The sequence below is a fragment of the Haliotis cracherodii genome, unplaced genomic scaffold (assembly GCF_022045235.1).
Source record: "Haliotis cracherodii isolate W230 unplaced genomic scaffold, xgHalCrac1.p SCAF_11, whole genome shotgun sequence".
Classification (NCBI taxonomy): Eukaryota; Metazoa; Mollusca; class Gastropoda; order Lepetellida; family Haliotidae; genus Haliotis; species Haliotis cracherodii.
Window position 1 is genome coordinate 13,382,499 of NW_027266266.1, and position 18,808 is coordinate 13,401,306.

The window sequence follows — 18,808 nt, forward strand, 5'->3', positions numbered from 1 at the left end:
GCTAATACACCCATAACATGTTATCTAGACAAGTCCCTGAACTTCAGCAAAGGCATTATCCGAGACAGAGATAAGAGTCTTGCTGGTCTATCTACTGATGACATTGTAAGTCAGTTACGTATGCAGGGTGTAGTTGAGGCAAAGCGTTTCACCTTTAAGAAGGATGGAATCTTTTCATCATCCAATACCTACCTGCTTACATTTGATGTTCCGAAGCTACCTCAATCAATTAAAGTAGGATGTTTCTCTATGATAATTGACTTGTATGTTCCTAATCCTCTCAGGTGTTTTAAGTGCCAGAAGTTTGGCCAGGGACAGAAAACATATACAAAACATGCCGCTTGGAGGAGATCATGATGGCAACTCATGTGAATCTGAATTCAAATGTTTTAACTGCTTCGGTCCTCACATGTCCTCCTCTAAAAAGTGTCCACTTTGGAAGTTCGAAATGGCCACCAAGCGCATAAAAACTGAGAAGAAGATCAGTTTTTCAGATGCAAGGAAATTGGCAGCTTCAATTTCACCTTCCAGCAATATTCCCTTGAGAGGCAAATCAAGCTACGCTGAGGTCTCAAAACCTTCCACAACAGCTTTAGGCTGTCAAACTGACTTAACTTGGATAAACACTGAAACACCGGTGAGTCTTTGTGAACTCAAGACTTCATCCATCACCAAAATCTTCTTCACAAAATACATCAAAATCATCTGAACTCAGACACCTTCTTTACCACTTCAAAAAAATAAAAATGTAAATGTGAATTATTAAAAAGAAACAAATTTCCAGTGACCGTCTTCCAAAAGGACACCGAGACCCTGTGTCCATTTTCAACAAATTCGGTGTTTTAGATGACATGGAAGTGTCAGCCAATCAGAGCACCCACTCAAGGAGCCATTCTCCTAAGAGAAAACGTCGGGAGCGATCTCCCATAACACACCCACCATGAATACTACTCTAATACAATGGAATTGTCGAGGAATTAAAGCAAATTTTGAAGAAATCAAACTTCTAGCCAAAGATTTTAACCCCGTGGTATTTAGCCTCTAGGAAACATTTCTAAGGGACGATTATTCGTTTAACTTGCGCCAGTATGATGCCTATAGTTCTTTTGCAAAGATTACCAACGGTAAGGCCTCTGGTGGCACAAGTATATTTATTAAACAGGGAGCACTACACAGCCCCATTGTACTAAATACTAATTTACAGGCTGTTGCAGTACGACTAACTTTACATGTTGCAATAACTCTGTGCTCTTTATATATACCTCCATCATACGCTCTCCAAATCAGGGATCTGGATAATCTCATTGACCAGCTTCCCAAACCGTTCATTATAGTGGGTGACTGAAATGGTTACAACCCCCTATAGGGTTCATCTACACATAATGACAAGGGAAAAGTACTTGAAGACATTCTGGATAAGCATAGTCTATGTCTGCTTAATGATGGAAGTAACACCTACCTCCACCCGGCAACAGGTACATACTCAGCTTTGGATTTGTCCATTTCTGACCCATCACTTTTTAATGAATTTTCGTGGTCAATTCATGGTGATTTGTGCGGCAGTGATCACTTTCCTACCGTGCTTAAAGCTATATCTCCCTTTGTGGATAGTTCCATTTCCAAATGGCAATTTTCCAAGGCTGATTGGCTGTCTTTTAGTTCTTTGTGCTGTACTAAATTGAAAGTTGATCAATTTATAAATGATAATGCTCAAATCAAACTGTTTTCTGATAAATTACTCAACGTTGCCACTGAAACAATCTCTAAAACCTCGACAACTCCACATGTTAGTACACCATGGTACAATGAAGATTGCAAAAAAACCCCTAGAAAGACCAGGAAGAAGGCTGAAAGAGTTTTTAATAAACATCCGACTCAAGATAATTTAAAACACTTAAGGATATCAAGAGCAAAAACTCGTAGAACCATTAAGCAAAACAGACGAAGCAGCTGGAGGCATTTTGTTTCCAAACTGACTACACGCACACCACTCAATAAAGTATAGAATATGGTTGTTCGAAGGATAAAAGGCAAAGGGTCCACTAGCAGTGTTCAACACTTAACAGCTGATGCTGAGACATTAGCTTCCAAAAAGGACATCTCTAACAAGCTGGCAGGGACAATTAGTGAAAACTCATCGTCTGCCAACTATGATCCTAAATTTCAAAGGTATCAAAATCAAGAGGAAAAGAAGATTCTTAATTTCAAATCCGATAACTCTGAAGACTACAATGAATCTTTTTCCTTAAATGAACTGCAAGAGGCTATAAACAAAGCTCATGATACAGCATCTGGGCCAGATGATATCCATTATCAATTATTGAAACATCTACCTGAGTCATCTCTGTTGACCCTCTTGTTCATTTTCAATAATATTTTGGAATCGGGTAATTTTCCATCTTCTTGGCATGAGGCTACTATCATTCCTGTACCCAAACCAGGGAAGGATAACTCGAATCCTTCTAATTACCGACCAATAGCTTTAACAAGTTGCATCTGTAAAACCATGGAACGAACGATCGACAGGCGTCTTGTCTGGTATTTGGAATCTAATAAACTGATAACTGATATTTAGTCCGGTGCCAGGCATCAGAGGAGCACCATTGATCATCTCGTTGGATTAGAGTCATTTGTACGCAAACAACATGTAGTATCAATCTTTTTTTATTTAGAGAAGGCATACGATACAACATGGAAATGTGGCATATTAAAAGATCTCCATAATATGGGTCTTTGTGCCTGATTTTACCACACGTTTTTTAGAAGATAGAAAATTTAAAGTTCGAGTGGGCTCCACATTTTCTGAGATATATGATCAGGATATTGGGGTCCCTCGGGGCAGTATTTTATCAGTGACACTATTTAGCATAAAAATCAACAGTCTTGCTAAAGTCTTAAATGACAATATTGATGGTTTGTTATTTGTTGATGATTTTGATATATGATGCCGTGGTGTCAGTATGAATACCATTGAAAGACAGTTACAACTCTGTCTAAATAAAATACATAAATGGTCTCAAGAAAACGGTTTTAAGTTTTCGAAAACTAAAACCTGTTGTGTCCATTTTTGCAAGAAACGGAAGGTACATAAAGATCTAGAATTGACTTTAAATAATATTCCCATCAAAGTGGTCAAAGAAACAAAGTTTTTGGGTATTATCTTTGATCATAAATTATCTTTTATACCTCATATCAAATATCTGAAGGCTAGATGTTTGAAAGCTCTTGATATTCTTAAAGTGGTATCAAATGCTAAATGGGGTGGAGATAGAGACATACTTTTGCACATCTATAGCACCTTGATAAGATCCAAACTTGACTATGGTTGTTTCATTTACGGTTCAGCCCGTAAATCATATATCCGAGAACTCGACACCATTCACCATCAAGGACTTCGAATGTGCCTTGGAGCATTTATGACATCGCCCATTGACAGTTTGTATGTGGAGGCAAATGAACCCTGTCTTAATTTGAGACGCATAAAACTGGCATTGCAATATGTCACTAAACTTCGCTCCAATCCATCTAATCCTACCTTTAACCATGTATTCTCTCCTCCGTATAAGCATTTTTATGACACAAAACCAAACTCAATTCCACCACTTAGCATTCGCATGGAATCCCATGTCAAGGATGCTCATTTAAATATTTCTGCTATTGCCGAATATAAAGTACCAGCAATGCCCCAGTGGCAATCTATACAACCTGAAGTTAATTTAGAACTGGCAAAACTAAAAGAATCTGAAACTCATCAATTATTTTATCAACAAGAATTTCATAACTGAAAAACAACAACATATCTCATACCAGTATTTTACACAGATGGGTCAAAAGATGATGAGAAGGTATCAGCTGCAGCTGTTACTAACAGCTGTACTATGTCAATGCGACTAACTGAGGAAAGCTCGATTTTTACGGCAGAAGCACAGGCTTTACTATTAGCTTTGCAACATATTGAAAAGCCTACTATAACCAGTTTTATCATATTTTCTGATAGTGTGTCCTGTATACAGGCAATCAAAAACCGAAAAGTGGATCATCCATTTTTAGCTGAAATTTTAAGGTGTCATCTCAGTAGCTGGAAAAGATATATTTTTCTGTTGGCTGCCCAGTCATGTTGGCATCAGTGGCAATTGTAAAGCAGATCCTTTATCGAAAACCGCTCTTAATAAACCAACGTCAAATACAAAACTACCATATTCTGATCTAAAACCTTCCATCAGACAATATGTGAATGATCACTGGCAAAAACTTGGAATACCCAGACTCTGAACAAACTTCATGCTATCAAACCACTGATTGGAGGTCACGCATGTTCTGGTTTATGTAGTCATGATGAAGTTGTTTTACAGCGGTGCCGCATTGTCCATAGTTATGATGGCACATTCATTTTTCTTGAAGGGTGAAGATCAACCTTTTTGTATGCCCTGCAATAGTCCAAATACTATCAAGCACAGTTTGCTTGATTGTGTTGATTTTGCACTCATCAGACAACGCTTTTATGATAATGTTCATACCTTATCTGAACTTTTTAAAACTGTTTCTAATCACTTGATTTTAGCATATTTAAAAGTAATCAAGCTGTATGATGAAATATAGATTCTTATCTGAACAATCAGTTTTTACCCTTGAATGTGATATTGACTGAGGTTTTAGTGATTTTCAGCATAACTTTTATTATGTTTGATTCCATATGGTCAGATTAGACATTTTCTCGCCGCGAATAGCTGCAAGATTGCTGATGCGGCGTTAAGCCAAAATTACTCACTCACTCTTTGTTTGTTTGTTGTTTAACGTCGCACTCAGCAATATTCCAGCTATATGACGGCGGTCTGTAAATAATCGAGTCTGGGCCAGACAATCCAGTGATTGATATCATGAGCATCGATCCACGCAATTGGGATCGATGTCATGCATCAACCAAATCAGCGAGCCTAACCACCCTATCCCGTTAGTCGCCTCTTACGACGTGCATAGTCGCCATATATGGCAAGCATGGGTTGCTGAAGACCTATTCTACCCTGGATCTTCACGGGTCTCATCGCATATTAAATTCAATCCAAACGAAAATACCCTTTCAAAACCACGAAACCCTTTAGCAAAACTGCCAGTAAAACAAACTATGCACCCATGTTTTGTGGTAGCTAACAATGAAACAAACAGTTGTTCGATTGGGATGTGTGTGATACGGGTTGTGTTTTGGACCTTCACTTTGCAGTGTTTTGTTGACTGTTTTCATAACGTTTGTAATGTTTTCGTCATATCCAATTTTCAAGTTTGACACTTTCTTTTGCCCGGCAGTTAATATTGTTCATACGTAGACCGGATAGAAAAGACTGAAAACATTAAATCTTTCGGTGTCAGACAGTACACCATTCACAGATACCGCATGCTTTCTATAAGGTATATGATGTGCAGGCCAATATAAATAAAGCATCGTCCTAACAATAGATGTTAATTTAATTAATTTAGTTTGTGTCATTCTCTATACCAATACTCCGTAGGCTGGTGTAACTTCAATTATACAATGTGTCGGCCAATATTAATGCTTGACAATAATCCCCATGACAATAGCTGTTTCATTGGATTAATTCAGTCACGTTATATTCTATACCAAAGCGCCATAGTGCGATGTACAGTATATAAAAAAGCAATTATAGAATAAGGTGTTGCACAGCTGTCTTGAAATATTCATTGCATTTACATTTCATGTATATATATATACCGAGCAATAGTTATCATTGTTAATAATTCTAAGAATACTACCTCTATTACATCTCTGCCATAAATCCTGTATTTTGGCTTCAGTCACACTAACTACATTTTTTTTATTTTCAACAGACGTCCTCTCCACTGTCAATCGCACAATTAGTTGTCGCCAAGTAGTCTTGTAACTACCCAAGTCATGACGTCATAATGGCGGCACTATCACTTTTCCCCCTCATCTCCTACTAGAGGTAGATGAATTGGGGATGGGGGATTCGGGTGTAATTGAGGTAGTATTCTTAGAATTATTAACAATGATAACTATAGTTCGATAATTCTTACGAAACTTCCACCTCCATTACATCTCTGCCAGAATATACCAGAGGGACCCCGTGGGATCTGTCTCTAGTAACTCCCTGCGTAACTGACAGCAATTCTCTTCTGGAAACCATTATTTACTGATTCTAATCCTAATTGAAACAATTTCCTCTGAAATTCCCCTTGAAGACTTGAAAATCAGAAATGTGTCAAGAATCAGTCAAATATGTGATAATACCACTAGATTTACTGTTATATATATTTGCTGATCTTGATCGTTAAAACTTGGATTTGTGACTTTAAAGGGGCATTAATCCCTGGCTTCTTCTCAGCCGCCTGACACTGGCCGCTTTGGTCTTGAGTCGATTTACTCGCTAACGCTTTGCAGATTTGCGTCCCTTGGTCACGCCAGAAACCTATGATTGTGGGTTCGAATCCCTGTTCGCCCCGATTATGTTTCTAGGTTTGTCAGCACCATACCTGTGCTCGTGGGTTTCACCGAAGAGGTAAACGTCTGAGACCTGCATCACTTCGGGCTTTCCTCCCACATTAAGCTGACGCGCCACAATATAACTGGAATACTGTTAAAAGCGGCGTTAAACCCAACCCACTCACTCACTCTTCGATGCGCAACAGACGTTGTTCTCTCAAGTCTTTTCCTTTGTAAGTGTGTCTATGTTACAGTCGGGGCGGTCGGGTAGCCTAGTGGTTAAAGCGTTCGATCGTCACGCCGAAGACCCGGGTTCGAATCCCGACATGGGTACAATGTGTGAAGCCCATTTCTGGTGTCCCCCGCCGTGATATTGCTGGAATATTGAATACTGAAAAATCTGTCAATTTATTTAGCAGAGTGACTAAAAATGATTAAGACGGTCAACAATAGATCAGTTATGCATGGATAGAAGCCAAACAATATGGAAATGTACTTTTAATCCTAACATTTTCAGTTACTTAGTGATGTTATATAACATAAGGATATTTGGAACTCGTTATCATAACAATACATATGAACATATTTTCAGTACATTTGTAAATAAACTGCGTATTTAGGCGTTTAATATATTTCATAAGTGTAAATTTTGCACATTTTGACTGTAAAAGTTATTAGCACATTATGCTGTAAGTATCCCATATACATTCAACACACAACGCATTATGCTGTAAGTATCCCATATACATTCAACACAACGCATTATGCTGTAAGTATCCCATATACATTCAACACACAGCGCATTATGCTGTAAGTATCCCATATACATTCAACACACAAAGCATTATGCTGTAAGTATCCCATATACATTCAACACACAACGCATTATGCTGTAAGTATCCCATATACATTCAGCACACAACGCATTATGCTGTAAGTATCCCATATACATTCAACACACAACGCATTATGCTGTAAGTATCCCATATACATTCAACACACAACGCATTATGCTGTAAGTATCCCATATACATTCAACACACAACGCATTATGCTGTAAGTATCCCATATACATTCAACACACAACGCATTATGCTGTAAGTATCCCATATACATTCAACACACAACGCATTATGCTGTAAGTATCCCATATACATTCAACACACAACGCATTATGCTGTAAGTATCCCATATACATTCAACACACAACGCATTATGCTGTAAGTATCCCATATACATTCAGCACACAACGCATTATGCTGTAAGTATCCCATACACATTCAACAAACAACGCATTATGCTGTAAGTATCCCATACACATTCAACACACAACGCATTATGCTGTAAGTATCCCATATACATTCAGCACACAACACATTATGCTGTAAGTATCCCATATACATTCAACACACAACGCATTATGCTGTAAGTATCCCATATACATTCAACACAACGCATTATGCTGTAAGTATCCCATACACATTCAACACACAACGCATTATGCTGTAAGTATCCCATACACATTCAACACACAACGCATTATGCTGTAAGTATCCCATATACATTCAACACACAACGCATTATGCTGTAAGTATCCCATACACATTCAACACACAACGCATTATGCTGTAAGTATCCCATATACATTCAACACACAACGCATTATGTTGTAAGTATCCCATATACATTCAGCACACAACGCATTATGCTGTAAGTATCCCATATACATTCAACACACAACGCATTATGCTGTAAGTATCCCATATACATTCAACACACAACGCATTATGCTGTAAGTATCCCATACACATTCAACACACAACGCATTATGCTGTAAGTATCCCATATACATTCAACACACAACGCATTATGCTGTAAGTATCCCATATATATTCAACACACAACGCATTATGCTGTAAGTATCCCATACACATTCAACACACAACGCATTATGCTGTAAGTATCCCATATACATTCAACACACAACGCATTATGCTGTAAGTACCCCATATACATTCAACACACAACGCATTATGCTGTAAGTATCCCATATACATTCAACACACAACGCATTATGCTGTAAGTATCCCATATACATTCAACACACAACGCATTTTGCTGTAAGTATCCCATAAACATTCAACACACAACGCATTATGCTGTAAGTATCCCATATACATTCAACACACAACACATTATGCTGTAAGTATCCCATATACATTCAACACACAACACATTATGCTGTAAGTATCCCATATACATTCAACACACAACGCATTATGCTGTAAGTATCCCATATACATATATAATACTAAACTCACTCCCGTGTAAAACCAATTTTACGAAACTCGTGAATAGTTGTGGTATCTGACGAGCGATTTGTTGCTGGTCCTGGTTCATGAAATCACAATTGGTGTTACTGACAACCACGTGTTTGTTTCAACTTCGATTCAGTACAGGATTTTCTGATATTTTAATTGGGATGGACCGCTTTTTAGATAGGAAAACAAAATTATCCTCAGTTTTTACGCTGGAAAATATGCAGTGTCACTTCAGGGGGTACAATAATGGCAAACTATTGTGATGAATGTAACGGTTTGAATGATACAATTCGCTATTTGTATTGTATGTTACATAGTGTAAAGGTGACGTACAGACGTTTGAAAAAAGCGATAAAGGCGATGGACTAACTAAAAACGACTGACTGACAAAAGACTCCGCACAAGACTGTATGACAAGAGGGATGTTTTCAGCTTTCCAAGTCAACTTTCCCATTATGTCGAGCAATATTCAAGCGGCTCCAGTCTTTGGTGTCTATATTTCACAACTTTTGAGGTATAATCGCTCATGCTCTTTCTGCGAAGATTTCAAAGAGAGGCATACGACTCTTTCTAAAATGTTGTTTGATCAAGGTTACAACAAGTCAACTTTCCCTTCATGTCGAGCAATATTCAAGCGGCTCCAGTCTTTGGTGTCTATATTTCACAACTTTTGAGGTATAATCGATCATGATCTTTCTGCGAAGATTTCAAAGAGAGGCATACGACTCTTTCTAAAACACGGGGCTGTGCACTCGCGGGCAGATGACCACGGAGTATGCTCATTTCTGTGTCGGATTAACGAGACTGATTAATTAGTGATTTCGGTAATTCGTTGCAAATTAGGTGTGTCGGAGTCGAGACCGTCGGATTAACGGGTCTAAATAGCACTGATTTAATCGGTTCCCATCATTAGTGTCGGATTAACGAGTGTCGGATTAACGAGACTTGACTGTATTTACCCTTGGAATTTAAAATGATTTTTTTCGTCATACCGACCTGAGGTTTTGACCCTCCCCCAGCCCCCCCACCCCCCAAAAGAAAGAAAAAAGAAGAAGCCAGACTGGTTTCATTAATAATAAGTGACACATGTGAATATTAATTTACAGTTGATTATAAGGAAATAAAAACTTACAAAATGACTTTCATAATGTGTAACCATACCCGAACACAATAAAGGCCGGTATGTATCAATAGACAAAAACAGGGAAACAATCCAAGTGTGAAAGTTACATCACGGGACAAACAGTATGCGTGAGTCAGTTATATTTACATCCCTTTAAACAGATCCGGTACTTCAGATTCACCAACACGTGACAATATCAGGAAGAGAGCATGAGGCAACCTCATGACGGAAAAACACTGCTCATCATGACAACCCAATGTGCCAAATTGGGGTGGGTAGCCAAGTGGTTAAAGCGTTCGCTTGTCACGCTAAAGACCTGGGTTCGATTCCCCACATGGGCAAAATGTGTGAAGTACATTTTTGGTGTCCCCCGCCGTATATATTGTGGCGTTGTCCTGGATTGCAGGGTGGTGTAGATTATGACGTTGTCCTGGGCGGCAGGATCGTATATATTGTTACGTAGTCATTGACTGCAGGATGGAAGAGATTGTCGCGTTATCCGGGACGGCAGGATCGTATATATTGTTACGTAGTCATGGACTGCAGGATGGAAGAGATTGTCGCGTTATCCGGGACGGCAGGATCGTATATATTGTTACGTAGTCATGGACTGCAGGATGGAAGAGATTGTCGCGTTATCCGGGACGGCAGGATCGTATATATTGTTATGTAGTCATGGACTGCAGGATGGAAGAGATTGTCGCGTTATCCGGGACGGCAGGATCGTATATATTGTTACGTAGTCATGGACTGCAGGATGGAAGAGATTGTCGCGTTATCCGGGACGGCAGGATCGTATATATTGTTACGTAGTCATGGACTGCAGGATGGAAGAGATTGTCGCGTTATCCGGGACGGCAGGAATGTATAGATTGTGATCCTCCCTAAACAGATAAATTGTAAAAGCACTTTATATTCTATTATAAAATGATAATTTTGTCGTGTCCCTCCACAGATATGTGTTTTTTGTTTTGTGACCATCCCCTTATTCCATCAGGCCAACCTCCTCTATATTAAATGACTTGTCCCTTACTCATTTGTCGAAATTAGATGGGTTCTGTACTGGCCATTGTGGCAAGTTGTTGGAACGTGTTTTCACAGGCCTAAATGGCATGCTGTGTTCGCTTGCAAAAAGTATTCAATGTTAAGATACAAATATGTATCTAATTGCGATGTTATTACTACAGTAAACTACGGTTATAACGAACACGCTTATAACGAACTAACGGATATAACCAACTACCTTTTTAGTCCCGACTATTTGCTGTAGTTATACTGTATTTATGTTTATAACGAATTACGGTTAAACGAACTAAAATTAGTAGTCCCTTTGAGTTCGTTATAACCGTAGTTTACTGTATTATAAACCCACTCGCCTTATGGAATATGTTAAATTCCAAAGTTTTGATATCATAAGATCTGTTGATTGGTTCCTTAAGCATGTATTCAGTATAACATCATACACGTAAATAAACATAAGGGATGTTATATTGCACTCTGGACCACGCGTACGAGACCACACTACTGAATAAACTCTTGTCTTGTCCATAGTCATATTCAATTATCGATATACCTCGTGATAATGTCATCCGGTGATCAGTCAAAATATTACAGACCCGTGAAATTCCGGGTTAAAATTGGTCTTGAGTAATTCATGCTTGTAAGAAGTGACTAACGGGACGGAAGGTAAGGCTTGCTGAAGTGGTTGATGCATGTCATCGTATCCAAATTGCGTATATCGATGATGATGATGATGACTGGATTGTTTGGTCAAGACTCGACTATTTACAGATGGGCCGTCCTATAGCTGGAACATTGCTGAGTTGCTAAAAAAAACACAATACTAACCTCGGTAATGGTACAAAGCACATGTATATGGACAGAACGCCTCTTGTTCGATTCTTAGAGTAGGTGAACCCATCAAGGAATACTTGTGGTGTTCCACTCTCAGACTCAACGTACTCAACTCTGCGTATACCAGCCATGATGGTGACACCTTACTGACTTAGACTTCATGTAGTATAGTACAGTACCTATAGTACATGTGAGATTATACTTAGATTGTGGAGAAGTGTAATCTATTTAATGAACATAATGCAAAACAAACTCAACGGCTAAAAGGTTTTTAATTATCTTCATTGTGCTTCCTATTTTCTATATCATTGAAGAAACTACTTTATAACTTAGCTAATAAAACACACGCAACCCGACACACGCAACCCGCAATCAGACACAACTTTATATACACAATCATAATCTGGTTAATCTGTATCACTTAACGAGTTGGAGTAGCTTACGCAGTTCATTAATCAGTAGGTAAGACCAGGCAGTCACAGGTCACACTTGACTGGTCTCTCTGATGATTGGGTCGTCTAACATATGGGATGTCTGACAACCGTTTTAGAAATACACACATCCCATACAGTGTACCTCAATAACAACAGTATCTTGAAGCTGTTAAACATAAGAGCTGATGATGTTCAGTTCGGTAACATATCAGTAGTTGATGACTTGTACAAAACATCGGACTTAAAAACATAAAACTGAAAAATGCAGACTCTGCTGTGATCATTTCTACATCGAAGGAACATACAGACATATCCAAATGTTAATATACAGTTTTATTCTGCAGTTATACGTGACCATTGTACATGGCTAAATAAATGTGTCTAATTATTTCATGAGAGATGATATTTAACCTTCATTATAGAGTACAGTGTCTCACAAATAGATTAAAATGATTATCTCAGGTAGTCATACTGATACGTAGATTGCATATTCAGTAAAACATATTCTTGTCTACTAAAGGGACGGTGGGGTAGTCTAGATCTATTGGTTTAAGCGTTCGCTCGTCACGCCGAGGTCTCGAGTTGGATTCCGTGCACCCCATGTCTGATGTTACTCATTGAAACATATGCTGGAATTTTACTGAAAGTGACGTAAAAACATAATCACTCACTCTACTCAGTCAATGAGGGGCTTTGAAGAAATGTATAAATATCAAAGGTTTTCCTTTGTCTTATAAAAAAGCTATTATGCATCTCATGTGGGATAATGATCTCCAAAGGCACATCATGATAGTTATAACAAAGATAATCAAAATGGAACATTCAGTATTAAATATTGCTGTCTACTAAACTGATAATCGTCTTTTCCCTGCATTTCTAGTCGGACTGCGAAGTAACATCCTCAGTCTGTTGAAGAAGGCTTTTCTGGCATACTCTTCCTCGCCCCACATCAGGTAAGTTGTCGTCTGCAACATGGCTCTCATAGCTTTGGTCATGTGACGTGTGTCTATCTCCTCCAGCATCACCACCACCAGGAGGCGCTGTCCATTTTCCAGCACGTGACGCTGGATGAGATTCAATTCAAACCGGCACCAGTCACTTTGAGCAAAACTGTTAGAGAGGACAATGATAATTTTGCGGCTTGCTTCAATTGCATCAACGATATTATCCACGATTAATTTACCTACTTCAAAGTCCCGGTCATGCACGCAGAGTTTGAAGTTTTCCTTGCCTTCCAGAACAGGCAACATATTACGTATGACCCAGTGACGATCTGGTGCAGAGTAAGCCACAAACGCGTCATATTCGTAGTCGGCGGTGTCCACCTCCTGACGTTGACTGTATCTGACCATGTAGATCAAGTATCGGATGTGCCAACGGTAACGATACATCACTGCCCCTGTCACCAGAAACACTGTGAGCAAAGTACTAAAGGTAAGAGTTATGATCTTTACATCCTGATCCATCAGACAACTTATCTCTGACATTTTCAAATCCAGTAATTGAACCCCTTTGACTATAACGGGGCTTGAGCAGTTATATAAAACTTTATTTTGAGGTGTTTTATGAAAACCAAATGTTTCGGGGTCTTTACGCATCCAGTCTACAAACCACATCATATCACAAGTACAGGAAAGGGGGTTTCCAAACATCTCAAATTGTTTTAGATCTTTCGGAAGGGATTGTTTATCAATTGTTGAAATTTCATTATTTGCCAAGAATAGTTTTTTCAACTTTGTCATATTTTCAAACGTATTTGGCTTCAAATCTGATATGGAGTTCCGATACAGAGCAAGACTCTTAATACTTGTTAACTTCCTCGTTATAACTTGTGGTATAGATTGAAGGCCATTACCCCCCATAACTAAAGTCTTGAGGTTGGTGAGATCTCCAAACAGCGTATTGAATTCGATTTCTGTTGTTACTTGGAAAACATTATCATTGAGGTTCAACAGTTCCAAAGAAGGACATCCTTCAAAGACACGCATGTCTATTTCTGCTTCTCTGAACCAAATACGATTCTTACGAAAGAATATTTGTTTCAGTGCCGAATTATTGAACACCGCTCTTTCTATAGTGTGCATTGCACATCCAACATACGACAAGGTGATTTTGTATATGTATGGCAACATCGAAAACTGATTTGATTTTAGTTCTGGAAATAGATTACCATTTAAGTAGAAATTAGTGAGGTTCTTTAAACAACTGTAATAGTTTCTATCTAAATATCTCATACCATTCCACTGAATAGATAGATGTTTAAGGTTAGGGAAAATACTACTACTACACAAATTAGGAAATTCATAGAAGTGATTGTTATCAAAACTAAGAGTTTGAAGAGAGGGGAAGCTAGCATTCCCCAGGTTTATCGCCTTCAAACGATTTCCACCAAAGTCAAGGTCAGTCAGGTGTCTCAGGCCCTGAAGAGCGTCCCGCGGGAACTCACTGGTGTTGTTGCGAAATGTAAGCCTAACGTTTGTAATATTTTCTAAATGTTCAAAGAAATCATCAGAAACATTTGTAAGATTCATAGAACTAATATTCAGTTCCTTGATTGGAGTCATGGCTATTCCGTAGAACGATTCCTTGAGAATGTCTTCAGCAATGAAGTTCTCTGACAGGTCTAGTGTCTGCAAATACCTCATCCTGCTGAAGGCATGCTTGTATATGTTTCGAATTGTGTTATTTTTCAGACTGAGAATGACAATTCGGTAGTGAGAATACTCCGATAAAGTGTTGTGCAGGAGAGCAGGAATGGTCCCGTTCTCCAAATAAATGCTTGTATTCAAATTCTTGGACTGTTTTGGAGGCGTTGGTAAAGGCTTTCCTGTTAGGTTGAATAGTGAACAGCGCATGACAACTCTTTCTCTTTTGAACAGACTGCAGTAACATCCCCGATGACATTCAAGCTTCTTCCTTAATGACAGTGACGTACCGCAAGCCACTACCACCGTCAACAGTGCAATAATGGCCACCAAACTCCGAGGCTGTTGAATGCTCTTCATCTTGCCTTTAGCGTCTAACTAATGTATGGTCTGAAATAAAATCACACAAAAATGTGGTCAAATAAGTTTGGCGACAGATTCAAGGGGGTATCAAACAGTTCTTATCGATCTTGTTACAAGTAGTTGTTTTTGGCTTTTAACATATTTTGGTCACACAATGAGAATGGGGGTGTATTTAGTTGTAAATCATTGAATACTATCTCCATTCGAATATACTGCCCCATTTGCAATATTTACAAGTCTCATCATCTTGCCTGTTTTACCTGACAAACGTCCTGTCTGAAACAAACGCAACGAAAAGTGGGTAATTGAATAAGGTGGCAAAAGGTTCAAGCGAGTGGCAAACAGTTCTCTTGGTGGGTCTTTTAAATTGTTGTTTTGGTTAAAACATCTTTTACTCACGCAATGAGAGTGGGACGTATTAAGTATAGATTGTAAATCTTTGATACAATAGACAGAAAGGAGTGCTTGTGAAGTAAAATGGGGGTGACTGAATGTTGCTTAACAGCACAGTCAGCAATGTTCTAGCTCCATCACGGCCTGTAAATAATTCAGCCGGACAAACCAGTTACTGAACCCATGTGCAATGGTCTACGGCATCGGGGTATGATACTCTTTAGTTGTGTGTACTTGAGTCAACTTAAGTACTGTGTTGGTGCAAATACTTTACTTCCTTAAACAACTGAGGTAACACACATACATTGTTTGATAGGCATCACTCTGAAGTAGATGGATGACAAGGTAGACAAAATTTTATGGATAACAACAGTACTTCTTTAATACTGTAAAAACGACTATTGATCCTTACACCGTTGTCAAGCAAGACTGAATGAGGGACATTGTGATATATGTAGTAGGTGGAAGATTAACAGTAACAACAATTGCATGCATTTGTATGAAGTTGTTATCCATAAAATTGTGTCTACCTTGTCATAAAACACATAAGTCACCATTTAGACCACATTTCAATATTGACAAATCGTGATGTACCACTGACAAAAAAACGTCTACTTGAAATTTCCCATCTTATCCCTAGCTTCCTTCAAGATCGTTGGCGGTCATAACATCTACTTTCATCCTTCACTACCAATCGTAATGTGTTCCGTATTCGTTCATTAGTTTCATACAACTATTTCTCTTACAAATATCCTCATATTCCGAGTACCCCGTCCTGGGTGTAAGTTCTTTTCTGTTTTGCGATGTTGGAAATTTTAAGTTATTTCCGTGGGTCCCCTACTTTTTTTAAAGAATATATATCACAGCATTCATCATGGATTATGTTCAACGTGTATCAGTACACTGCATTACACTACACTATAATCGGGAATATAAAAACACATAGCTTTCTTAAATGTGTATTTGTAATACTGATTTAATGATTTCCTGCTGCTATGTAGACACCCACAGCGAGTAAGTAGGGTTTAACGCCGCTTTCAACAGCTTTTCGTGTATATCACGTAAGGCGTGTCAGTTGGATGTAAGGACATATCCGTGCTCTTTGGTTTCATGATCAACAACCAACGCTGGTATACGTTGACACGCCATAATATAACTGAAATACTGTTCAGTGCGGCGTTAACCTCACACAATCACGGAAGTTTTTGCAGCAGAGATCTTAATAGGTGTGAACTTCCTGATTATATCTAAAAGTATAAAACTGTCATTTACCCTCATAACTAACGATTTGTTTAATTCGATGGTTCAGTTTCCGCAGTAATATGGCAAACATTATTCTGCATATATTCTCATATACGTCCCCGCTAGTCTGAATAATTTTGATGAAAGATGTTTTAAGGAAGAGAATATATGGATATCAACTTCTATATTATGAGGAACACAACGTTTCGGGTTATATGCTTACTGCTTCATCGGGTGAATGATGAAGGAGTAAGTGTGTACTCCGAAACGTTGTGTTCCTCTTAATAAAGAAGTTGACGTCCATATCTTATCTTCCTTGTGTGTATCACTTAGTTATGCCTTTCAAAGACCTGAAATATATATATGTTTTGTTTCGCTGCCCAGTTCCTGTGAGTTGCGCACCCACTATAACATTAATTCTGAGTATTTCTGCTGAAATGGAAACCGATTAGAAATTAGGTATGGAAATATATTACCAATTAAATATAATTTGTAAGGCCTGCAAGAAACCTGTAACACAACAATGGCTGTCTAAATATCGCGCATATTTCTACTCAGGAGACACTTAAAGATGAAAAAAATAATTACTGCTGTTATTTCCGAAAACAAAATGATGAATTCACTGTAAACACTATTATCATTATATTGTATAACTGTGATACACACACTTAACATTACCTCCTCCAGGGTCAGATGAGGTCTTCTGAGAGTTACTACCAATGTCTGTACAGATATCGGTTACGTACATTAACATGTCGTTTGTATTCTCAAAACATTTGTCATGTGTAATTTCAGTAGCATTTAGTTCGAAAGTCACCAGCGATCATCAGTTTGTAATAAGAGGCGACTTTACTGGATTGTGTGATCAGTTTAATAGAATCAACCACCGGCTGGACCAGATCGTGTATTCACAGACCGCAAGAACAACACAATGAAATGACATGACATGACATCACCATTTATGGTTAACTCACCTGCTCAATCTTAACATAACACAATATCATCGTAACACAATTGAATTACATCATGTGATGTCCAAATACTTTGAGAAACACTGTCTAATTAATAACTCACAAATATGCCTAGGATCGCCAATTCATCTAGTTGACCTCCTGCTTCTAACAGCTGATAGTGTCAGACACGGACAATGAAACCAAATCTCGTGTCAGTATGTTTACCCCGGTAATTGCGTGGAACGTGCATACCTCATTAAGCTGATACAGTGAGGAGCAAAAGAAACTACACCTCTCAGTTGATTTTATCATATCATTTTATCAGTTTTATTTTCAGTGGGAAATTTCTTAGGTTAGCAAAATTATATGTAGTAAAATCAACTGTACTAGCGCTTCGTCAGCACTCAAGTATACTTCTACATGGTTATATGTTTTTAATATGATTTTTCAATGAAATATTTTTTCCGCATAATACCCAACTTTTTATGGGTGTCAGACATCTCATCTTTGAAAATCAATAAATTGTTTTTTTTGCCGAAATTTACAACATTTCAGACATGGAAAGAGTCATATATGTTGAACAGTTATTTCTTACTCCTCTCTTCATTCATGGAGCCAGACCCGTGAAGATTCCGGGGTAGAATAGGTCTTCAACAACCCATGTTTGCCGTAAAAGTTGACTATGCTTGTCGTAAAAGGCGACTAACGGGATCGGGTGGTCAGGCTCACTGACTTGGTTGATGCATGTCATCGATCCCAATTGCGTGGATCGATGATCATGATATTTATCACTGGAATGTCTGGTCCAGACTCGATTATTTACAGACAGCCGTCATATAGCTAGAATATTGCTGAGTGCGGCGTTAAACAACAAACCAATCAACCAACCAATCATGGAACCAATAGATTTTTACACAGTATTACCCTGCCATAGATAAATAGCAAACTCTCTATACTTTCTTTTGACCCTCCGTTTATATCGTAAAGTAACTGCCACCAAGCCATCAACCATCAGAATCGAACCAC

The 18,808-nt window shown here is 38.4% G+C and overlaps 1 protein-coding gene across 1 annotated transcript; it reads right to left on the reverse strand.

Annotated features, from left to right (window-relative positions):
* Nucleotides 1-13,031: 13,031 nt before the first annotated feature.
* Nucleotides 13,032-17,954, reverse strand: LOC139456230 (toll-like receptor 13). The gene is made up of 2 exons (XM_071237833.1): nucleotides 17,904-17,954; nucleotides 13,032-15,221 (listed from the first exon to the last, which is right to left on the reverse strand). The coding sequence occupies exon 2, from the start codon at nucleotides 15,189-15,191 to the stop codon at nucleotides 13,032-13,034; it is 2,160 nt and encodes a 719-aa protein (XP_071093934.1). The 5' UTR covers nucleotides 15,192-15,221; nucleotides 17,904-17,954.
* Between the last annotated feature and the right edge of the window lie 854 nt (nucleotides 17,955-18,808).